Source organism: Pelodiscus sinensis, chromosome 1 (genome assembly GCF_052426305.1).
Source record: "Pelodiscus sinensis isolate ZL-2025 chromosome 1, ASM5242630v1, whole genome shotgun sequence".
NCBI classification, from domain to species: domain Eukaryota; kingdom Metazoa; phylum Chordata; order Testudines; family Trionychidae; genus Pelodiscus; species Pelodiscus sinensis.
In genome coordinates, this window is record NC_143052.1 from 308,659,748 (window position 1) to 308,684,542 (window position 24,795).

At 44.9% G+C, this 24,795-nt stretch overlaps 1 protein-coding gene across 1 annotated transcript in view; it reads left to right on the forward strand.

The window, feature by feature from the left end:
* The window catches only part of MTUS2 (microtubule associated scaffold protein 2), a 479,820-nt gene that overhangs the window by 387,145 nt on the left and 67,880 nt on the right, over positions 1–24,795 (forward strand). The window contains exon 7 of the mRNA XM_075919208.2: positions 9,011–9,222. Coding sequence (XP_075775323.2) covers positions 9,011–9,222 — 212 coding nt within the window. The remainder of the gene's footprint in view (positions 1–9,010; positions 9,223–24,795) is intronic.

The following is a 24,795-nucleotide window of genomic DNA, read 5'->3' on the forward strand; positions in this document are numbered from 1 at the left end:
TGGATAAATTAATGGAGGTTAGGTCCATAAAAGGCTATTAGCCAGGGGGTAAAGAATGGTGCCCCTGGCCTCTGTTTGTCAAAGGCTGGAGATAGATGGCAGGAGATAAATCGCTTGATCATTGTCTTCGGTCCACCCCTATGGGGCACCTGGCACTGGCCACTGTTGGCAGACAGGCTACTGGGCTAGATGGACCTTTGGTCTGACCTAGTATGGCCATTCTTATGTTCTTAAAATAAAGAGCAAGGAAGACTGTATTGTAATTAAAGTAGTCTTCTATGACAGCATTGTGAAAACTTATCACACTGTTGACATTAGTTATTAGCTAATGTGCTGTGGATGAGGTTTTTTTTTCCCCCTTCCATTATTGTACTATTCAAATACAGGCAGTCCCCGGGTTACGTACAAGATAGGGACTATAGGTTTGTTCTTAAGTTGAATTTGTATGTAAGTCGGAACTGGCTCCAGATTCAGCTGCTGCTGAAACTGACCAGCGCTGACTACAGGAAGCCCTAGGCAGAGTTGCTCTGCCCCCGGCTTCCTGGAATCAGCCACTGATCAGTTTCAACAGCGGCTGAATCTGGACTCCTGGGACAGAACAGCTGGGGCGCTGCCGGGTAGGTCCCCGCAGGACCAACCTGGCAGCACCCCAGCTGCTCTATCCCAGGCATCCCGCAACAAAAGCCTGGTCTGCTGGGGGGGGGGGGGCGCACTAGCTGCACCCCCACTCTCCCCCCAGCAGACCAGGGACACCCGAGCAAAGCCGCGGAGGCGCAGACGTCCCGCCGCCTCTGTGGCTTTGCTCCTGTCTCCCTGCTGTGCTGGGGGAGTCCCCCCTAGCACAGCAGGGAGACCCAAGCAAAGCCGCACAGGCGGCGGGGTTCCCCACCTCTGCGGCTTTGCTCCTCTCTCCCTGCTGTGCTGCGGGGGAGTCCCCCCCAGCACAGCAGGGAGTCCCCCCCCAGCACACCAGGGAGACCCGAGCAAAGCCGCACAGGCGGCGGGGTCCTGCCGCCTGTGCGGCTTTGCTCGGGTCTCCCTGCTGTGCTGGGGAGTCCCCCCCAGCACACCAGGGAGACCCGGAGCAGCTTTTCTCGCCCCGGAAGATGCGGTGGCGGGACCGCTGCACTCTGGGCTGTCCTGCCGCCCGTGAGCTCCGGGACGAGAAAAGCCCCATTCGTAAGTGCGGATCCGACATAAGTCGGATCCGCGTAAGTCGGGGACTGCCTATATACACACTCCATACCACAGAGTTGTTTTTTGGCTGCCACATAAACCACTATTGCTGCCGCAGAAGGAGTGATTATCTGGTTTATGTTAGCAGTGGATCTGCTCTTCACAGTTTGGATCAATATCTGAATGTGGATTTCCCCAAAGCTCTTGTGAAAGTGTGTTTAAGAACTGAATATTCCTAGACCTCCATCTAATCCAGCACTATAACCCTGATCCTGTAATTTCCACCAGGGCTGAGAGAGAAGGGGGCTTTGCACAGACACAGGGATCTATCCACATGAATGTGATTTCAGGATTAGAGCCCTTTCTCTATTTTAATTATTTCGAAGGTGCCTATCATTGTGGTAGCTAACATTGTCCAATTGGCTTATCATCAGTTTCCTCAAAATTACTTCTTCACTTTCCTTATCTAAATACTGGAAACTGGAGATAAAAATGTATTAACCCATGTACCATATCTAAACCTTCATGGACTGTATTAAATATCTCTGGGTATTTGTTACAGTATTTTATTTCAAACACTGAACTAGAAAAAAAAGTGCTAGGAATTTTGACACTCTTAATGATTCCATGATTTCTGAGTGTAGTGGCTGTGGTCCTGCTTTTCCATAGCACCCCATATTATAATTGATGAATGGATGCAGGGTCTGGGCCAGCATCATTGGCATATTTCCCATCCTGTGCAGAGCAACAGAACATAAACATCAATGGGCAGAAGCAGTTTAGTGAGCTGCTTTTCAAACCCAGACAAACTAGGAAGTTCAAAGTTATCCCTGAAGAAAATATCACTGTTTAATTTACAACAACTTATGCCATTGACAAGGACAATGTAGAGGTGCACATTTCCAAGGTTGGAAGGCAGGGAAAATTTACAATGGAAGTAGACAATTTGATAATTTGTATTCATTTAATCTTGACTGATTTCAAGGTGATTTTGTTTTTTCTCTGTGTTTGACTTTTGTTGCATTCATCTCCATGGTGTCTAAGATTTTTCTATTGAAAATAAAAACAAACACAGTTATTAAATATTTCTCTTGTGTTAGTACCTAGGGCATATCTACACTGCAGTGTTATTTCAAAATAGCTTATTTTGAAATAATGTGTCTACACACAAATGCATTTTGAAATAGCATTTTGCTATTTCAAAATAGCGTGTCCACACTGAGTGGACTCTGAATCACATTTAAGGCTGGCCAGAACCAGTTCCGGCAGGGCACCAGGTCAGGACTTACTGTGTGGGGCTGCTGCCTGAGGCTATCTGAGGTCTGTGCTTAAAGGGCTCTCCCCCCCCCCACCCAGACAGCCAGTTCTCAGCTTTCCCTGCTTGCTTGTCTACCTCGCTGAGAGACAGCAAAGCATTTTGTCTCTGTGTGCTCTGGATGCCCTCACTCGGGACACCATATCACTCTGCAACATGGAGCCAGAGCTTCCCCTGGGCACTCTGATGCTTCTCATGGACGTGTTGCTGCGAGCCTGGCTACACTTTCTGCAGGCTGCCATCCAGGAGGTCCATTGGGGGGTTGTCAGTATCCAGGAGGCCCTGCGTGAGAGCTTCTACCCTGAGGAGCACTAAGAGCCTCCCTGGTCTGCCCCACTGGGGGCTTGTGCCTCATTCCTCCCTCACGTCCTTCCACTTACCCCTCCCTAGCCCCCCTTTCTGATGTCAAGGGAGGGAAAGAAGAGAGGGAGGGGCTGCATGCCATTGGAAGCCGGGCTGGCTGCCCAACACACCCTGTTGTGGGGGAGTGGGAGGAGGCTGCTGTGCCGCACCAGTGTCCCCATGAAGTAGTGAAATGTCCAGCAGGGCTTTCTGGGATTTTTCACTACTTAATGGGGCACCAAGACAGAGCATTTAAATTCGGGACATATCTAACTATGATTGTAACAGGAGTATTGTTGTGATGATAAAAGTTCTTTCTTTTTTATTAACCTGGTATTGGTTCAGTTCTGTGTCCTGGAAAATCTGTCTGTGGGATCTGCATGCCTCAAGATAAGGTTTTGGGGTACTTTTGTGGGCCCCCGCTTCTGCATTCATTGTGCCAGAGTGGGGAATCAGTCATGACAAACTGCCAGAGGGTTTTCTCTAGCACCCATTACTATAGGTAAGTACTACATCATAATTTGGGCCCTACTGAATTCATGACCATGACAAATGTGTCATGGACCTTGCAATCTGATTTTCCCATCTCACTATTTTCCCAATCTGACTATTGTAGGGAGGAAGGCTCCTACTGTGTACCAGGCTCCAGCTGCTAGTCCAGTGGGACCAGGAAGGGATGGGAATTCCTTTCCCCACATGGGATGCTCCCAAAGGGGTCAGACCCACCTCCAAGAACTTCCGTGATCATAGGAAGCTCTGCAGCTGTTGGTTAGTAACTCAACTTTGAAGGCAACACAGCCACAGAGCTTCCTGCAGCAGGGGTAGGTTCTCAAAGGTTGGTCTGACCGGCTCCTGGAGAAGCCCTTGCAAGGAAATAGAAGCCCTGTCCCTCCTCAGCACGACTGGACTAGCAGATGGAGTCTGGTGCATAGTAGAAGCCCTGCCTGGGTCTCCCCAGTCCTTCCCCAGCTATCGGTTGAGAGTTCAAGAGTTAACTCTTGGGCTATTTGGAGGAGGGGACCATGGTTACCTGGTCAGTTGTCCCCCTGTAAGGCCAATCCTTTCCCCTGCAAAAAAGTGATGACTCCCCAATACCCTGCAATCCTTACTTCTCCACTGCTACTGGCACTGGCTTTAGAGCTGGGTGCTCAGCCAGCAGCTGCTGCTCTCCAGCTGCCCAGCTCTAAAGACAACACCACCACCAGCAGCACTGCATAAGTATGGGTGGCAATTCTGCAACCACCCTACAACCTCCCTTTGATTTGGGACCCCCGCTGTGACAGCTCTGTGAAATTTGAGATGTAAACATCTGAAATAGTGAAAGTGACTATTTGAAAAATCCTATGACCATGAAATTGACCAAAGTAGACCATGAATTTCATAGGGCATAATCATAATGTACTTAATTATGAAATGTTGCAACCTCTGGCCTCTTTCTCAGCCACATGTTGTGGATACAATTAATTGTTAATGCTGGAGGGATTTAGCTGTCATTTGCAGATATAAGAACTTGACTGGACATTCAAAAAATGGTAATTAAGCATCTACAATATCTGAAACATAGTTGCAAATACTTGTAGGGTCCCAAAATGTCAGTGCTGGCCTATTAAACTTTATACTGTCACTAGTGTGCAGACAGACTGTCCTACAAAAATGACAAGTGTTTTCTGTTGCCAGATTGCTAAAATGAAGTCAGTGAATTCCCTGAGAATTTAAAGTTCATGAGGCTTTCGTGTTAAAATTCTGTTTGTTCTTCTTGACAGTTGTGTGAAATGTGAGCTCACTCATTTGTAACATCGGTTCAGAGTTCTGCATTGCTGTGTGAGAGTGCTATATATTCTTTTGTGCTTAGGTTTCATTTGTCTTTTCAGTGTAATAGCTACTGAATTAAGGATTCTTTGCTGTCACCCTTTGTGGTGAAGGATAGTTGGTGATGAATGTTCCATTTTTATTTTTACATTTAGCCATGTATCCTCCTTCCCTTTTCAGCCTTCCCTCACAAACACATGATCCTTTTTTAGCTTTCCCTTTCACAAATACACACGCTCTTCTTCACCTTTCCCTTCCATCCACACATTCATGGAATGTACGTGGGCATACACACACAAGTCTCTCTTCACTTCTGCTTTTCTCTAATACCACCCCGCACATTCAGTCTGGATGGGGTACATACTAAAGTAACACCTAAGGGAGGTGGGAAGAACTTAACTAGGCATCTGAGATTTTCTTCTCCCTATCGCTGATGATAGCCTCTGGGACTAAAGTCTTTGGCCACTGAGGAAAGGAGGCATAAGGCATCTTGCACAAAGGATTTTTTTGTGCAAAACGGACCCGTCTGTACTGCTTGTTTTTGCGCAAAATCCTTTTGCGCAAAAAGCATCGGCAGAGATATGCAAATAACAGCACGACAAATGCTAATGAGCGCTTCATTAGCATACTGTCTGCCAACAAATACCTGCAGTGTAGACGTAGCCTCAGAGAGCAGCAGCAATGGGGGGAGCACGAGCTAGTGCTGGGGGTAGCTGGCTTAAAAGCCGGTTCCCCTCTGAGCACTGTCTCTATGGGGAGCAGGGGAGGCAGGGAGCAGCAGGGAAATGGCGCGAGTGGGGATTGAAACAGTCCTGCTCGCACTGGTCTCACTGCTGCTCCTCTCCCTTTGGAATGTACAAGAACCACCTGTGTCTTTTGTACGTTTCAAAGGAAGAGGCGCAGAGGGGAACCTGTGCCAGCAGGGACTGCTTTGCTCCCCACTAGAGTGGGTTCCTGCTGCCTCGCTCCCTTTGAAATGTACAGGAGCTGTGGGCAGCTCTTGTACATGTCAAAGGGAGAGGTGCAGTGGGATAGCGATGGAAATTCCATCGACTACTCAATTAGCTGATTAATTGAAATTTAACATCACTAGTTTAATGGTATATAGAAAAGTCTCATCCGTTGTACATTGCTAATTGTAACTGTTTTGTAACTGGGTTCCTGCCTTGACTCTGTAGATGGGGTCAATATAATGGTGATACTGAAAATGTCTATGTATATTAGATCCCCAATGTCATTTTGTTTTCACGGAGAGACATTTTAAACCCACAGCAGTCCAATTCGTGGAATGGGGGAAGAAACATTCTCTGGTGTGAAGTCTCTGGAGGGCAGGTTGTCTGTGGCTCAGAAAAATGAATCAATGTTTTCAAAAGGCTCAGAGCAGACCTGAACCCATGACGAGCCAGTGGAGTTCTAACCCCCATCTGCAGGTTGCCAGCAATGAGTTTTGCCCAGGGCTGCTGTCACTGTGACTGCCTCCCCTCGCACTTTCCATAGTGACGGTATCAGGAAGGCTGCTTATACTGCACAGGGATAATACACACTTCAAAAAAATGGGAAGTGATTATAACATTTAAGCACTATCTTTGCAGATCTTTTTATATAGAACGGCAAAGGAATTCCTGTGGGTTGGCTTAGCCATCACTTTTTCCTCAAAGGTTGGGTGGCGAGTCAGTCAGTCAAAGGAGAGTTAATTATAACTCCTAGAGAGGAAGAAAGCACAGAAGTTTTTAAGTTCTACTCAAAAAAAGTAACTGTGAAAATAGCATATTGGGGGTTCCGTATGGCTTGTGTCTCAGTGACTTCAGAGCAGCTTTTCACACTGCCAATCCTACAAACTCTTAGCACTGCCAATCACCTGGGTTTCTTTCTTCCTCAGACATTATCCCCAGTTCTAAAAGTGCTGCAGTTGAAAATAGGCTATCGGTGATGGGTAGGCAGTCCTATTTTATTCATTCTGCTTCCTTACTGACATGTGTGCAGCTCCATTGTCCTCGGTTAGGTCCACACAACTGTGTTTGCTCCCATAATTGGAATTTGTTAACATATATATAGATGAGGCACAAAAATGAATAAAATCCAGCTTGCTCTTTCTTGGCTATGCTGGTTTAGCAGGCAGGAGTGTCATTTATGAGGGATTGAGGGCAGTAGCCCCCCTCCCAAGCTTGACCCCCTGGATTTCATGTTTCAGGTCTGCTTAAAGTTGCATGCCCTGACTCCAGAGGCAGTTCTTAAACACAACAGTTTGGGTTGCTTGCAGCTCTGCCTTTGGTGCAGGGAGCTTGTTATAAAAAGAGGGAGGGGCAGGCTGGTTAAGAATAACAAAAGGCTGGTTAAAAAACAACAACAGATGGTCTTGTAGCACTTTATAGACTAACAAAACATGCAGAAAACTCATGATACCATCTACATGTATTGTTAGTCTATAAAGTGCTACCAGACCATTTGTTGTTTTTTTTCTGTACAGACTGAAGCTTCAAAAGGCTGGTTATTCAGGTAATTGAAGGATCATTAGATCATTATGAAAACATTGCTGGGAACTCTACTTAAAAGGGGGGAGTGTAGGAATGACTTTTGTGCTTCAGGGATCTGCATTTAGATCACTGCTGCTAAACTTCTCATAAATGTTCTTGAAAAAGGGGTAAATAGTGACTAATCCAAAACTGATTGCAAAGAGTTACAAAGGGATCTCTCAAAACTGGGTGATTGGGCAACACCAAAGCAGATGGAATTCAGTGTTGATAAGTGCAAAGTAATGCGCATAGCAAAATATAATCCTAACTATAGATACAAAAATGATGGGGTCTAAAATAGCTGTTACTACTCAAGAAAGAGATCTTGGAATCTTTGTGTATGTCTAAACTACATGGCTCCGTCGACGGAGCCATGTAGATTTGTTTGTTCAGCAAAGGGAAATGAAGCCGCGATTTACATAATCGCGGCTTCATTTAAATATAAATGGCTGCCGCGCTGAGCCGACAAACAGCTGATCAGCTGTTTGTCGGCTCAGCACGCTACTCTGGACGCTCCCCTGCTGACATGAAAGCCCTTTATCAACCTCCCCGGTAAACCTCATCCTACGAGGCATAACGGGGAGGTCGATAAAGGGCTTTCAGGTCGGCGCGGGAACATTCAGACTAGCGCGCTGAGCCGACAAACAGCTGATCAGTGCGGCAGCCATTTAAATGAAGCCGCGATTATTTAAATCGCAGCTTCATTTCCCTTTGCCGATCAGCCTAATCTACATGGCTCCATCGATGGAGCCATGTAGTTTAGACACACCCTTCGTGGATAGGTTCCTGAAAACATCTGCTCAATGTGCATTGGCAGTCTAAAACCTAAAAAGCTAACAGAAATCATTAGGAAAGGAATAGATAAGATAAAAGTAGCATATTGCTTCTATATAAATTCATTGTAAGCTCTTGAAAACTATATGCAGATCTGATCACCCCACCTAAAAAAAGGAAAACGTACAGAATGGTTACAGAAAGGGCAACAGAAATGATCAGGGGTAAGGAACAGCATCCATATGAGGTGAGATTAACAAGACTGGGACTTTTCAGCTTGGAAAAGAAATCACTAAAGGGTCTAGAAAAATCATGTACGGTATGAAAAAATAGAATAAGGAAATGTTATTCATTCCTTCACTAACCTCACAAGAAGCTGCAAAGGGGAGGGAATAGCACAGTTGTTTGAGCATTGGCCTGCTAAACCCAGGGTTGTGAGTTCAATCCTTGCAGAGGCCATTTAGGGATTTGGGGCAAAAATTTGTCAGGGATGGTACTTGGTCCTGCTGTAAAAGCAGGGGATTGGACTCAATGATCTTTCAAGGTTCCTTCCAGTTCTAGGAGATAGGCAATCTCCATTAATAAAAAGCTGACCCAATTAAATTTATAGGCAGCAGATTTAAAACCAAAAAAGTGACAAGGGATGGATCATAATGATTTCCGCTCTGGTTTATGTCTTCTGAAGCTCTTAGCATTGGCCACTGTTGGTAGATAAGATACTGAGCTAGTTGGACCTTTGGTCTGATGTTTTTCTATAGAGCTGAAATGTCTCTGACCCCTTGTTATAACCCACTAGACCCTCCCCCCACACACACACACCTCTTCTAGAGCTGAAAGAGAGCCCAGGAGTCCTGATGGGGTCTCTATCTCTCCCCCCCCCCCCCGAGTTAGTAACAAAGTATACATTAAAATTTTAAGGCTAACCAGTGTCCCTTAAGTGATATGCCACAAGATGTCAGAATATGTTAGTGTTAGAGTTGAGTGGGTCTAATATTTATTTAATTTTGGTCCTAGGCTTGTACTAAGCATACATATACAGTAACAGATTATAGTCTTGGGGTGTTTTTTTTTCATCTTGTAGGACACCCTAAACAAAGGGCAGCTGTTCCAAAAAATGGATTTTCCACCAAGGCAGATCTGCAGACTCGAGAGGCTGAACGGCAGTTCATCCAGCAGTTGAAGGAAAAGTGTGGCAAGCAATCCAGGCAATTCAGCTGTATTCAAGAGGAACTTAAAAGAGCCAGTCGTGGCTTCGATGTCTTTGCTGTAACAACACAGTATTTCTTTTGGAAGGTAAGTACACCCCATTAGAAAGCATTCATGAGGGTGTTTATTGCTATGTCTCAATACTAGTCATCTCTGTGAGCTACTCATTACTCCTGCCTCATTCTAACTCTGCTTTTGAGAGCTAAGGGTATCATTTCATTGTAACGGTTGCTATGAGAAGAGTATTATCATTAAGTACCATGTGGCTGAGAATCGAAGATTGGTGCATCCAGATAAAGGAGAGTACTGTAACTGATTCCTTTATATTGAAGATGGAGGGCTTAGCAAGATGTCAGTTGAAATCAAGGGGAATCTAAATGTGCACATAAGGAACAATGTGCTGCGCACATGTAAAATTCTAACTTTTCTGCTGTGCCACAGATTTGCTCCCATCTGGTTTAGATAAATATCCAGATTTTGCGAAGAAACGCAGGATCTTACCGGAAAAAAAAAAACCACTCTCTGCCCCCTCCTGCCTATTGCTCAATTCCCAGCCAAAATGCTCCACTGGGGTAAAGGAATATACACAGGATTGGTATCCAGTCTCTGAGTTCCAGTCAAGCTTCTTTCGCAAAGAAGCTTCTGTAGGGCTCGATTGTGCACCTGTTCCTCAGTCTGAGTGGGAGTCACTCTAGGAAGTAGTCCCGTTGAGTTCAATGGTACTGATTACACAATTGCTGCTGTTAGGGCTAGAAGCTGCAGTTTACTCAGCATTGGGGATGGTACAGAGCTACATCACCTCAAGAGTGGGAAGCACTAGGAGCTATCATGTTTAGGAGGCACCCTCCAAATTCTCCAGTGCACTAGTCCTATCCTACAGGACAATAAAGAGGTCAGGGATATGGTCCAGCTTCTTCCCTACCTTTAGGCAATTTGCTCAATGAAGGGATGAGCAGTTCCTGCTTACAGTGATGTCTACTGGGATTTAGTACTTGTGCCATCAGGCAAAGGGAGAGGCAAGTTTCCTTGCATGCTTTCATGCTGAATTTGTGCAGATTTGGCCTGTGACAAGATAAAGATCCTCCCTCAGACAAAAACCATACAGTTAATTTAGGTACAGGGTAATATTCTATTTCTCTTTTAGATAAAGGCTGTATTGCAGTGTGTACACCCACAGGGATAGAGTTAAGGTTACATGTGCAACCTTAAGTTTGGTATGTCCTAATTTTTAACTGACTAGCCTAACAACCTTAAAGTTGCATGAAGTTTGAACTGTAAAGTTTCATGAACTTTTTTTCCCATTTAATATACACTAATATGTCTTGACAGCCATTCTGAGAGAAATGTCACTGGTCAGTGATATCTCAGTTCCTAGCTCCTCTTTCACTGGACAAAGTGTTTAAAAAAAATAATAACTGTTGTAAAATTAGTAAGTACCAAGGAATTTGTAGCACAAATTAGTGCTAACTATATACCCACCATGTTACAACTAAAGGAGACCACCACTTTGCTATCTAGAAGTCTAGATAATCAAATGTTGTGATGACTCAGAGAGCAAAGGAAAATGAAAGCAGTCGTTCTTACATAGGCCATTAGCCACTTATGTAATGACTAATGATTGCTATGCCTGTGCACAGCTGTATTTTAATTAATTATTAATTAGCAGATTAATTAGCTAAGGTCAAATTTTGCCCTCGGATGTGTATGTATAATTCCTATTGACTTCAGTGCATTTCAAACTTATCTGAAACAGGGTAGTTCCTGCTCATGTTTTATATTTTTAACATTTAATTCTGTCCTCAGCTGATGTGCTAAGGATGTAATTGTGATGGTATATAACGTGGAGTAAAGAAACTACTGTCCGCTAGGAATTGAACTAAGTTCATTATGACATTTTGCACAATACTAAATTAACAGCCTTCTATGACTTTGGTCACTACTGACCTTCGCCAGCTAGATTAGCCTGATAATCAATTACATTTCTGGCCCAGTTTCAAGCCCTGTGTTGAATCCAAAGGATATTCTTGTTTGCCTGTTAGAAAAGGCAATACCACCATCTACAGGACAGTAGCCTCAAGTGACATGGTTTGAAAAGGAATTCCTTATTTAAATAGAAAGTAAACAAGCATATATCTAAATATTTCTTTTGTATGTCTAGATAGAGCTTTTCTTGCAGAACACTAGCATGGCCATGCCACCCCAGTGAATTGGAAAGCTCTGTGATAAAGGCATGAACTCCTCCTCTGCCAGTTTCAAAGTCTGAAAAAGAGTGGAGGGGATCTTGTTAACAAGCAGCTCCTGGTTTCTTTAGATAAATGAGGAGTCTATGTCAGAAGATACAGAGCTTCCCAATCTTTTTCAAATACAATTGTGCAAGGAATTGTTTTTTGTCTTATGTGTAGGGATTTTATTATTTGAGCTTCCATTTCAACAAGGAGCTGACATTTCTTTTTATTCCAGTTAGGAACAAATTTGAAGATTTTTAAATTGACTGATAGTTCCAAAAAAAGTTCCATTTCACTTCAGTTATTACTTTTTAAAATTAAATATTCTCTCATAATATATAATATAATACAAAATAAAACCTTTCTAAACAAAGAGCCATTTTGAAAAGAAAAATGTAAGTGTTTTGGACCATTTACCCCCCAAAAAATATTCAGCAAAAACCATGAGGCAAATATTCAGCAAAAACCATGGAAAATAGCTCTATCGAAGATTTTGCAGACAGCTCAAATGATTATTCTTTATTCACATGTAGCTGTAAGTATTAATGAAGCTTTACAAAGCAAGCTTTATACTAAGGAAGGATATGTGTGCATTTACAGTTCCCTAGGTGTTCCTTGTAGGGCTGACAGTGAAATACAGGAACATTGCAAATACACAGTTGGCATGATAAACGGCAAAACTAGTATATTAATAAGGGTGATCACTATGAGAGTGTGTCTATAAAATACTTCATTTACAGGTCTTTGAATCAAATAAGTAGTCATAGGAAACTTTTGCTGTGTCCCAAGAAATATTACAAAGCCAAGGAATGTGTCCCTATCCTCTGTTCAAACCCTGTTGTCTATGTATGTCTGAAGAGTAGCATTTTTGTCCTTTAAATGACCCCTATTGCACCAGTGTAATGTGTTTTCCTGTCGGGTGCATATGTAATGCCAACAGGCGGAACCGAAGGTGGAACCTCTGGAGCTTAGTGCAGCATTAGCCTCTACTGCATGAGCTAAAAGCCAGCTGGTTGTAGAGCAAACTCATTCTTTCTCTCTGTAAGTGATCTAAGTGGCCCTACATGGAATAGAGAACCACACCCAGTAGGTATGTGGGTTACATACAAACCTTCCACATTCCAGCAAACAATGCAAAGAAAACCCCACGGCTCCCCTGTTCCTGAGGGCTCCCCCTCCACTCTCCTGAGTAGCAGAGCCCTTGAAACCCCAACAAGGCTGGGCCCAGGTTTCCTGGGGCTTAATCCCCAACCTTGTAGTCACTAGGGGCAGGAGTTAGGGTGTCCCCACTCCGAGGTGCTCTCTTTACACTGCAGGCCTTCTTGGCCCAGTGATCACTTCATAAGGTTCAAAGCGAATACAATTTATTAAACATCAACTGATTAAAGAGAATAGAATAAGAAAAAAATGAGAATGGTTAAATGAGAACACACAGCCCTGCTCTGTAGCACAGGGACATCAACACAGCAGTCTGCAGAGTGTAAGGACAGTCCACAGTCTCTTCCTTAGAGGCCCCTTAGAGGCCTTGGATGTGCTACAGGGGTGGGGGCTGCAGGCTGGACACACTTGCTCTGGCAGTGACCACACAGCCTCAAGCTCTAAGTGGCCAGACCCCTCTTCCAGTCCAGAGCCTCTCCCCACACTTTGCAGTTCCCAGCTGCTCACCACATCCAGCTGCAGGCTGTGCTGTGTGGCCAGTCTCTAGCTTCTTGCGTTGCTTCTCTGTTCCTTTTGGCTCTCTGAGCACTGCCAGTCTGCTGCTCAACACAGGGTCTGCTCTCCTTGAGCTGTGTGTGTCAGGCTCAGCTGCTGCAAAAACTGCCCCTCAGCACACAGCTTGCACTCCTTGGGCTGTGTCTCAGCTCTCTGTTTGCTCAGAGAGAGCCAGAACAATCCCAGCTCACAGGGAGGACGGGGCCTGGCCTCTCCCCTTCCTCACTGGCCTGTCCAACCTGTCAATCAGGCTGAGCTGGAGTGTTGGCTGCTTTCCATTGTCTCTGGGGTCTGTCAGTCTCATGAACCCTTCCCCTTCTGAAACTGGGAGCTGGCAAACCAAAAAACTCCCACAGAGTTTTAGTAAGGGGTAACAGTCCCCTTACATTAGCAGCATGGCTCCAGCACCGCCACATTGCCAGGGACTCCCCTGCCTGCAGTTGCCTCCAGGACCCTTTCTTGTTCACTAGCAAATGCTTGGCCTGGTGACAGCCCAACAGAACCAGAATATGCATTTTGCAACTTAGCTGAATTGATTTTGCTGGGTATGAGACTCCAGAAGGTGTCGTGGAGCATGAGATGCCAGCGCTAGCTGTACAGTGAATCAAAATGTTGCAGATGAGGTCAGGCCATAGACAACATGTCGGGTGAAAGGGGACGTGTGGGGTCAAGTGACCCCTCCCCCCCAAGATTTCTACATGGCCTGCAGCGTGGGGATGGAGAGGGGCTCCGGCCTTCTCCCTCTGCTCCCTGTCCCCTAGTGTGTTTAGCCCCTGTCCCTCACCACCAGGCCTGGGCAGGAAGCAACAGGCACAGGACAGGCACTTCTCATGCTGGCCACTCTGGGTCACTACTCTGTGCAGCGTGGCAGCTACTTGAGAGAAGGCCTAGCTGGGGAGGGAGTCAGGGGCAGGCTCCCACGCAGGCCTGGTGAGTAGCTGGAGTCCCCTCTGTTCCCTTCCCCCACCACCACTTCCCTGACCCATTTCCAGGTCGCCAGGCCTTTGTCCCCAGCAGCCAGGCCCCTGTCTCCTCGCCAGCAAGGGTCTCAGGCAGCTTGAGCTGCACACAGCAGCATCCTGAAGCCGTGTGAGATGCACCTGGGCCCGGCTGCCAGGGAGAGCAGACAAACATGCTGGAGATGCAGCAGGAGAAGGACAGAGCCGTCCCACCACATGTAAAGTGGGGCAGGGAGAGCATGGTAACATTGGGGTGGGCACAAGATGGTGCGGATGTCTGGGTAGAGGAGACACGTTGTGCAGTCACATGTCCTCCCTTTTACTTTGTGCTGCCCCCAGATTGGGGAGGCACAAGACATCTAAGGGTCAGGCATAGAAATCTAAACATAGCTATTCTGTCATTTTTACTGCAGTCTCCAAAGCTTCCCAGAGTTTACTTTCCAGAAAATGAGAGAGGATCAAATGTGAAAAATGCTTCTTTCCAGCCTGCCTTTTGTAGCTGCCTCCTGTTTCCATTCACGGGCTAAATCTACAGTGGGAAGGTTTGGTGACAAAAGTGCTGTCAACATGCAAAAGTGAAAATTGGTCAAACTCTTTTTTTCTGCCTTCTGTTGTCAACATTACATGGCCACATTGCTAGCACCCTGTTGACAGATAAGAACAAAGCAAATTGGGTAAGCATCCCACAGTGCAGTGTTGTGGGAAGGCAGAGCTGATCCCTGCACTTCTTGGGATTCCCTCATAGCCCTATGAGCTCTCCGTGCTGAGGAATATCAAAGCAGCACAGCAGTCTTCTGGCCCTCCTGCTGCAGCAGCAGTAGTCTGCCTGCCACTGTGTTCCTAGCAAGACAGAACAGGACCATTCCAATGATTTGTTCTGTGTTTGTTCCCCAAATGGAACAGCTCACCCAGCTGTCCGATACTTCCCAGAGCTTAGAAAGGAGAGGGGTGCATGCCTGCAGGGCAGCAGAGATCACAAAACACTGAGCACAGTCATCAGGGCAGGCATTATGGGATACTGGCGGAAAAACAAAACAAATATCAGAGTCCACACTGGCTCTTTGTTGACAATAAAGGGAGGGGGAAAGAAAAAAGTCTCTCATAGGGCTGGAAGTCTTTTGTTAACAAAAATTGGGTGTTTGGTAACACAACAAAAGTTGTGTTGCAGTACAAAGGCTCTCACTGTCACCAAAAGGCAGTTTTTGGTGACAAAATGTACCAGTGTAGACAAGGCCATAGCTATTCTACATCTTCACATTGGAGTCTCTTCTTCATACCCTCTTCCTTTCCATCACAGCTCCCCCCATGCTCATCTTGCACCCATTGCTGTATGTACTATTTCCATCCAATTTGGATGTTAGTGCTGAGTGCCATATCTAACCTATGAGCTTTATAAAACACTGCACTTACCCATGGCGCTGTGTAAGTATTAAAAGTGAATAGTGTGCATTGCTAGGTAAAGGCTATGACAAGTAGGAACTCTGGGTTGAGAGTGGGGGGGAGGCTTGGGAGGAGTCCACAATATTTCCTACTTTCCAAGTCAGATTTGTGAAGATAGCTGTCCAAGGCCTGTGCACAGACATGTGGACAGTGTATAAGTTGTGCTCTCATTGATTCAGAAGGAAAAACAAGGAGAGAATGAAATTCCTAAACCAACTCTCATGCACCTATATTCCCTGGTTCTCTCTTTTCCCTCTTCCCAGCTCTGAATGTATGGTGGCCAATTGCTTGGTGAAGATAATTAGCCTTCAATTAACACCAGATACATTTTTACCTGTTCCACTTGCAAATCCCTAGGCCTCTGAACTAGTCTAATTATCATGTTCAGGGGCAGACCCCCTTGGCACGCTGCAAGAAAGCATCCTTTTCATTTGAGTGATTAACTCTTCTTCTACCACTTTTCTAGGTATGCCTCAGTCTGAATGCAACCAGACAGGCCCCAGTTCTTGTCACTGAGTGTAGTACTGTTCAAGACCCGGGCATACTTGCCATGTGAATTAGGGAAATTAGTTTGATGCTGCCTACTTCATGCTCTCTTTAAATGCCACTGATGCTGGGCCCTCCTCACACCTGTAGCTAGTGATAAAAAGTCCTTCCTGTTTCTTCCTGGTGGGGGATGCTGGTGAGAGGAGGGACTTTTCTACTTTTGCTGCCACAGAAAAAAAGAGTAGGTCCCACTGGAATAGCTTTTCTGTAGAGGCTGGGAGGGCAGAAGAGTGAAGTAGTTTTCTGTGAGTGGCTGGTACATGTTTGTTTTCTCCCTGCCATACAGCTCCTTCGCTGACCGCTCTATTTCAGAGCTCAGCTAGAGAAAAACCCATTGGAATAAAGATCACCGTTCATCTGCTGTTGGAAGCGGGACAATACCATTTAGTTCTTTCAGCAGTTAGGGAGAGTTCTCTGTTCTGTAACATTCCCTGGAATCATATCTCTAATGAGGGGAAGAGAACATGCTTCCCTCATTCTTGGATCCTTGGGTCTGGGTCCTCAGGGTAACTAGGTATTGCCCAGTAAGATGTTCCTTATTCTGTATGTTTTCTCTGTAAGGCTTGCATTGTAGATAAATACTTTGCTCTATGAAAGCTGGCTGATTGCTGAATAACCCTTTCTTTGCCCTGGAAGGGAACAGAATGGTAAGTGCTGGCCTGAACTTAGACTTGCTAAGATGATCATACTGAAAGGCAGGAGCAATTGCAGCCTAAATCCCTAGTCTTGGTGGAGGGCATTGTGGGTTCCCCAGCTGAGAGAGGTGATAGCTAGCAGCCTCAGGCCTGAGTGGGGATGGAGGCCAAGCAGGTCAGAAAGGGGTCCGAGTCACTGTCATCTCAAGAGCTGTAACAGTATGCACAAGGCAAACAAGAGTTGTGTTTAGATTTGGTAATAGGATTCCTGATATTTGGCCAGAAGTTTTTGTCTTTGGTCTCTATTATATCTAGGTTCAATCATACTGTAAAACAGTACAGGCAGCTTAGAAAGAAAATGACTGTAGATTCATTACAGCTGCAAGTTATTAATTAATAAGCACGGAACTTCTGAATATATTCCAATTACCAAGGTTCTTATACCTCTGACTGTAATATTGCCACACCTTCCCCATGTTTCCAATAAACTAGGTTTTCATCTACTTTTAGCCCATCAAATGCTGGAAAATTATAGTTTCTTTAGCTACCTGGAAGAGAGGAGGGGGAAGGAAAAACTTTTCCCCAAAACAATTTTAATCACCGGTTGCAGAAGGTTTTAATCACTATCTTTCCCTCACTATTGCATATACAGGCAGTTCCCGGGTTACGTACAAGATAGGGACTATAGGTTTGTTCTTAAGTTGAATTTGTATGTAAGTCGGAACTGGCTCCAGATTCAGCCGCTGCTGCTGAAACTGACCAGGGCTGACTACAGGAAGCTGGAGGCAGAATTGCTCTGCCCCCAGCTTCCTGGAATCAGCCACTGATCAGTTTCAACAGCGGCTGAATCTTGAGCCTGGGACAGAACAGCTGGGCTGCCAGGTAGGTCCCTGCAGGACCAACCCGGCAGCACCCCAGCTGCTCTACCCCAGGGTCCACAACAAAAGCCTGGTCTGCTGGGGGGGTGGGGTGCACTAGCTGTGCCCCCCCCAGCAGACCAGGGACACGGGGAGCAAAGCCGCAGCAGCGGCGGGGTGCCGCGCCTCCCCGGCTTTGCTCTGGCAAAGCCTCAGGGGTGCGGGACCCCGCCGCCTCCCCGGCTTTGCTCCAGGTGTCCCTGGTCTGCTGGAGACGGTCCCCAGCAGACCAGGGACACCCGGAGCAAAGCTGGGGAGGCGGAGGGATCCCGCGCCTCTGGCGGCGGCCAGAGCAAAGCCTCAGAGGAGCGGGACCCCTCCACCTCCCCGGCTTTGCTCCAGGTGTCCCTGGTCTGCTGGAGACGGTCCCCAGCAGACCAGGGGCACCCAGAGCAGCTTTTCTCGCCCCGGAGGTCGAGGTGGCGGGACTGCTGTGCTCTGGGCGGTCCCGCTGCCTGCGAGCTCTGGGGCGAGAAAGCCCCATTCGTAAGTGCGGATCCGCGTAACTCGGGGACTGCCTGTAGTTCAGTTTAACAGCCCTGCTGGTATTTAGTGGTAGGAGCCACTGTCTCTCCTAAATTACAGTTGCAGTCCCAGAGGACAGGAGTGTTAATAACATAACTCTTCTGAGACTCCATCAATCCATGAACAGATGCATTTTATATTACAGATTTTTGCAGCACTGTAGTTGCACAGATGCCGTTGCATTGTTGCAAACTCTCAGTGTAGCTGGATTGCTCCTGTGCCAAACAAGGCTTAAAATTGGGGTAAGTCACACCAGTCTAGACCGCACTTTAAACATAATTCAGGGATTTGCATCTTTTTGGCTGCCCTGGTGAATAAATCCTTAATACAGAGAACACTATTCACTTTTTCAGGCAAACTTAGTGTTCGGGGTTTTTTTTTTTTCATTTATTTGAAATACTGTTTTTTCTAGATTGACTGGAATATATTATAAGACTGGAATGAAAAGATTATCTTCAAACTGTGACACCTAAATCTGTGACTATCACTCTCAAAAGCCAAAGACTCCATAGAGATTCTCAGCCCAAGCAAGAACATGTTTTGGACATATGCTCTCAACATGAAACAGAGCATGACACTAACACATTGCTTGCCCAGAAGAGTTCTAGCCTAAGGGCCAATACAATGCATCAAGTGGGAGCTATCAACAATGAGGGCTTATCTAGACTTCACTAAAGTGTCAAAAGAGGATATGCAAATTTTGTGGGAATTTGCATATCTTCTTCTGATCTCACTTTCAAAAGTGGAAGTAGTTTAGACACAGCTTTTTTGGCGAGCCCCTAGCCCCTTTGTTTAAAAGCCGCATAAACCTCAGTTTTTGAAAGTGAGATTGGAAGAATATATGCAAATTACGTGGGAATTTGCATTTCCTCTTTCGACACTTTAGTGTAGTCTACTTCGAGCTAGGGATGCAAATGTAGCCGACCGAAATTGCTAATGAAGCAGAGATTTAAATATCCCATGCTTCATTAGCATAATCTTGCCCGCGTGTTATTCCCCTCAACAACTGATTCAAACCAGGAAGTGCGCTCTGGAACGCATTAGTTTGAAACAAACCCCTTGGTTCGAACTAATGTTACTCCTCAAAAAATGAGGAGCGTCTAGACTCTCTTTCGAAAAAGCGGCTCACTTTTTCGAAAAATCTGCTTGTAGACTAGACACTCTCTTTCGAAAGAGGCTTGTAGTCTAGACGTAGCCTGACATAGATATTGCACAAAGGTGCTACCTCCATTTCCACTCAGCCAGGATGTATTTAGTAAGTCTGTTCCCAGCTGTATCAGCTCTGTGGTGAACTATCTCCTGTCTTCCAGTCAGGCTATTTGCTCTCCCTCCCACCATCAGAGCATTGACTAAAACTCAGTTGAGCTCACAATAGCACTTTGAGGAAATTCATGAAAGGCCACAATCTGTCTCCTATCGGTATTAGCCAGCATCAATGAGATGTAGATATTGTGTACCAGTTTAGGATTAGCAGCACAAAGATCAATGTGTGTGTTTCTCTTGCTAGAAAAAGGATTGGCCACAGCTCTGCCAGCACAGAAAAGGGAAATTATCCTACATAGCACCATAGGCTGATTTTCTCTTTCACACTAATGTAAATCTACAGTAACACATCTGCAGTCAATGCAATACATTTGGTATGAGTTAAAGGAGAATCTGGCCTCTGGAATAAACGGCAGAGCACTGTATTATACATTTAATGGTTTTCTGCTTAATTACCTACATATGATCATAAAAACAAAACAACCATTTAAATACTGTGTGTAGCGCATGCACCTAGTGTGTGTGGGTCACTGTCCCATGTGGTAGTACGTAGACCACTTACAGTGAGAGCTAAAAACAAGTAAACTCTATAGTCTAAGGTGAGAACCAGCTCGTTTTTAGCTCAAGCTGTAGAGGCACTATGCTCTGGAGGTCCCAAGTTTGAATCTTCCTGCAGGCAGTTACAAGTGCATTAAGGAAGGCCTATTGTAGTGGTTATTCTTTTGCCATTTTTAAATAACACAATTGCACATATGTGAAGCATAAACAATGAGATGTACTTTGGATTTTTAGAAAGGATTTTAGCTGGATCTCCAGAGAGGGAGATTCCACCACCTCCCTTGGCAATTTATTCCAATATTTGACCACCCTGACAGTTAGGAATTTTTTCCTAATGTCCAATCTAAACCTCCCCTGCTGCACTTTAAGCCCATTACTCCTTGTCCTGTCCTCAGAAACCAAGAGGAACAAATTTTCTCCTTCCTCCTTGTGACACCCTTTTAGATATTTTAAAACCGCTATCATGTCCCCCCTTAATCTTCTTTTTTCCAAACTAAACAAGCCCAGTTCATGAAGCCTGGCTTCATAGGTCATGTTCTCTAAACCTTTAATCATTCTTGTCGCTCTTCTCTGTAACTAATTCGAACTAAGTTAGTTCGAATTAGCGCTGTAGTGTAGACATACCCTTAGAGACCAGGCTGCAGCCTGAACCTGGAAATCTACACATCAAAAGCCCCACAACCTGAGGCCAGGAAGCCCAAGTTGGCTGGCACAGGGCAGCTGTGGGAATCTAGTTGCTGTGTAGACCTACCTTTACTATACATTATACAGGTATTGTAAGGATAAATTCATTCATGTTTGTTAGGCACCTCAGTGTTATGGTGATGAAGGTCATAGGAAAGTTTCAAAGTGCATAAATAATAAAACATGGTTTTATATAGGAAGTGGAACCAGGCTTAAGAGATGCGTATCATAGTTCTCATACTTTTCAGATAATTGCCAAAAGAATAAAGCTGCAGCATAAGAATATTTTAAGTAGAAGACTTAAATGCTTCTTGCATAGAAATCCTATAAATAAAATACCCTCTCAATTACAGGACTTCTCAAAGCTACACAAATCTATTGTGTATTCTGTATTATTTTTAATCTTGTAACTATTTGCTGCAGTATTTTTAACCCCAGTAAAGATGTTTGCAGAGCACCCATTATCTCTGTGGAGAGTATATGAGCTTTTGAACTTGCACAGACTATAAAACAGTCTTGCACAGACTATAAAACAGTCCGTTTGGAGGATCATGGACCATCTGGGGCAAATTGACCAGGCTCCAATCTGGCCTTGTGAAAGCAATGCATGAAACACATAATACGCAGTACCCATTTAAAATATTTGGGGACAAATCCTCCTGTCTTTCCTTATGCCAAACTCTCTGGAGATTTCACCCTGGAGAGATTATTGTGATCTGATCTTGCACCATTGAAGTGCAAGAGAATTTGCCATTGACTTCAACAGGAGCAGAGCAGACCCAGAAATTTGTTTTGTAACTGATAACAAGCTGTACTTTAGATTTACATTTATGTTGACCTAGAAGTGAGCGCATGTAAAAAGAAATGGGGAAAACTATCTTGTGTATATGGATACAATTTACAAACCATCATTAAACAAACAACGCTGACTTAAAAACTAAGAGATATCAGACTTTATGTTCATAGTGAAATACTAGGATACTGTTGTCTGTAGAAGGCTGTTTATGATATATTTTACAATAAAGCAAGGAGATGTTATTTCTGATCTTGCAAGGTGCAGAGCTCCATTTCTATGTGGACTTCATAACAGACTTTCTCATGGTGTTTCCACCAGGACCTGTTTTCTGTTGAGCTGAAAATATCATGAGAATGGGATTTGGGAGGGAGGGGCTATTTTGTAGGGATGGATGAATAACCTGATCTCTGGATGATATTCACATTCAGAGGTTTAATTTTTTTGGATAAAACTCTAGGTTGCTTTAGAATATATAGAATAATACAGAATTTAAATCAATAACATCTTCTATTGGAAGGTATCAAAGCATTTTACAAAGAGAGGATTAAATCTTACTAATAATCTCTCCCAGTTTATGTTAGACTGAGATAAAATGCAATTTATTGGAAATTACCATTAAGTAAGAACTATATTGGGCCTTATTGGAGGACAGAATTGATTCTGTCCATAGGAATGAATTAATGCCCACAATGCCTATTTACCATTAGATGTCTATAGAGTAAGCTCCCCTGGGACGTTAGAAAAAATATAAAAGTCCTTCTTGGGGCTTTAATTACCTTGAAGTCTCAGTGTGAGACAGGCTGAGCACATTCAGGCTACACTGAAGTCAGCAGGAGTCACAGCACTCAGTGACTTGCAGAATTGAACTATTAGGCTACATGATAAATTACACTACTTCTTATTTGTCCATTATTTTTAGTATATGATGTTTTTATGATGTTCCATATTTGTTGCCCTTCTATAAACAATAGTATATCACACTTTTGTGAGAGGGACTTTATCATCCTTATATTGCCAATGGGTAAACTGAGGCATGAAGCCTGTAAATTACTTGTTCAAGCTCACTGTGATAGGGTGGACAAGGCCCTGAGGTCCCCTGCCAGAGGTACTGTGGTCCTGCCACACCCTGCCCCAAAAAGGTCATAGAGAAGTCCTCCAAGCACACTAGAGTGGCAAGTGGAGGAAGCAGCCAATTAAGGGCCAGGAAGGCCCATATAAAAGGAGTTGGGGAACAGAGTCAGTCAGTTCCTCTAGAGACCTGAAGATGAGCAGACTGAGTGACTGGCTGTTTAAGAGAGTGGCAGCACCGTGGATAGCTCCATGTGGAAAGCTTATTGGAGACTCACAGACTTCCTGGAACTTGGAGATAAAGCCCTAAGGTAAGGGCGAAAATGCTGCCTCCAGGAGGGGAAGCCCTGGGAGCACCATTTTCAACCAGTGTGTGGAACAGACTAAAAGAAGGCACTGAGATGGGCCTCTGTTAAAAGTGTACCCCAGAAGGGGTTTGTTTGATTTCACACACAAGGGCGTGTGACTTAGCTGGAGGCTGAGTTGCCGAAGAGTTTTTTGGAACTGAGAGGGTATGTCTACACTAGCCCCCTAGTTCGATCTAGGGAGGCTAATGAGAGCGACTGAAATTGCAAATGAAGCACGGGATTTAACTATCCCGCACTTCATTAGCATGTTCCCGGCCGGTCGCCATTTTAGAAATTGACTAGCCCGAAGTAACTGCCCGTGTCTACATGCAGCAGTGAAACGGGATTCCTAATTAAAGCCCTAAATCAAATTAGCTGTTAAACCTCATTCCAGGAGGAATAACAGCTAATTTGATTTAGGGCTTTAATTCGGAATCCCATTTCACTGCCACGTGTAGATGCGGGCAGTTACTTCAGGCTAGTCAATTTCTAAAATGGCGACCGGCTGGGAACATGCTAATGAAGTGCGGGATATTTAAATCATTTGCAATTTTGGTCGCCCTCATTAGCCTCCCTAGATCGAACTAGGGGGCTAGTGTAGACATATTCAGAGAGTGCAGGCACACACACTTGGCCAGAGAGGGGTGCTCACGAGAGGTGAGTGCTGCCTTGTTATACTCACACAGAGTTTGAGGGAGAGAAACCAGATTCTCTTGATTTCTATTCCTCTGAGCCTTTTTTCTGCCCTTTATACCAATCTTATTTTGGATCTGCTAGTATGGACTCCTATATGAGGCAGTCTTGGCAGAGAGACATGTGCAGTTTGGGTGCATATAAGCAGCAAGCGAGAACAGAATGAGTAGCAAATATTGGTGGTCGTGAGAGCACAAGCTGGTGGAATTCTCTTTCGATAGCAAAACAACACAAGGCCTAAATTAAGTCCTGACTCTCAATTAGCATGAAAGTTTAAGTGGTGCATGATTTTCACTAATTCTCTGCACTTAGGTGAACATAAGTAGAGAAAATACATCATTAAAATGGAAGCAACTGAAAAATGGAGGTAATTCCTTTCCACATCAGGGGAGATTTAGGTGAGATATTAGGAGAAACTTTGCATCTACAAAGATAGTTGAGCTCTGAAACACACTTTCAGAGGAGGCTGTGGAATCCCTGTCATTGTAAGTTAGTTAGAACAGGTTAGACAAACCCTTGACAGGGATGGTCTAGGGTTACTTGGTCCTGCCTCAGCACAAGGGATTGGCTTGAGGGCTTTCACAAGGGCCCACCCAGCCCTGTATTTCCACGAGTCTAAGAAAAACACAAAAAAGAGAACTGGGACAAAGGGTTATTCTGAATTCAGGGTGATCTAAACATCATAATCTGAATGGCCAAATCTTGCACACAGTTGTAGATATTTGACCTCACTGCAGGATCTTTTCCTTTTTCTTCTCCAGCACTGAGAGCAGCAGTTTGGCTCCAGGCCCTCTAGTACCCAAACTGAGAGAGCAATGGCTGAAAAATGCCCTACTGCCTAGCTAGGGCTCTTGAGGAAAGGGCTTCAAATTGCGACAGGGAATTCTGTCCTGCCTGGTGGGTCTTGCCCACATGCTCAGGGACTCATTGATTGCCCTATTTGCGGTTGGGAAGGGTTTTTTCCCAAAGTCAGATGGGCAGAGCCCCGGGGACCTTTACCCTTCTTCTGTAGCAAGGGGCTCGGGTCATTTGTAACTCGTGTAACTTGAAGTCTTTAAATAATAATCTGAGGACTTCAGTGACCCATCCAGGAGTTGGGGTCTATTTCAGGAGTGAGTGAGGCTCTGTGACCTGCAATGTGCAGGAGATCAGGCTAGGTCATGGGTTCCCAAACTGGGGTGTGTGAAGAAATTCCAGGGAGGGCGCAAGGTGACCCAGCCCCTTCTTTCCCTCCTCCCACCAATCAATCCTCCCCCCTAAGTTTTTTTCAGCCCCAGTCAGTTCCTTTTTT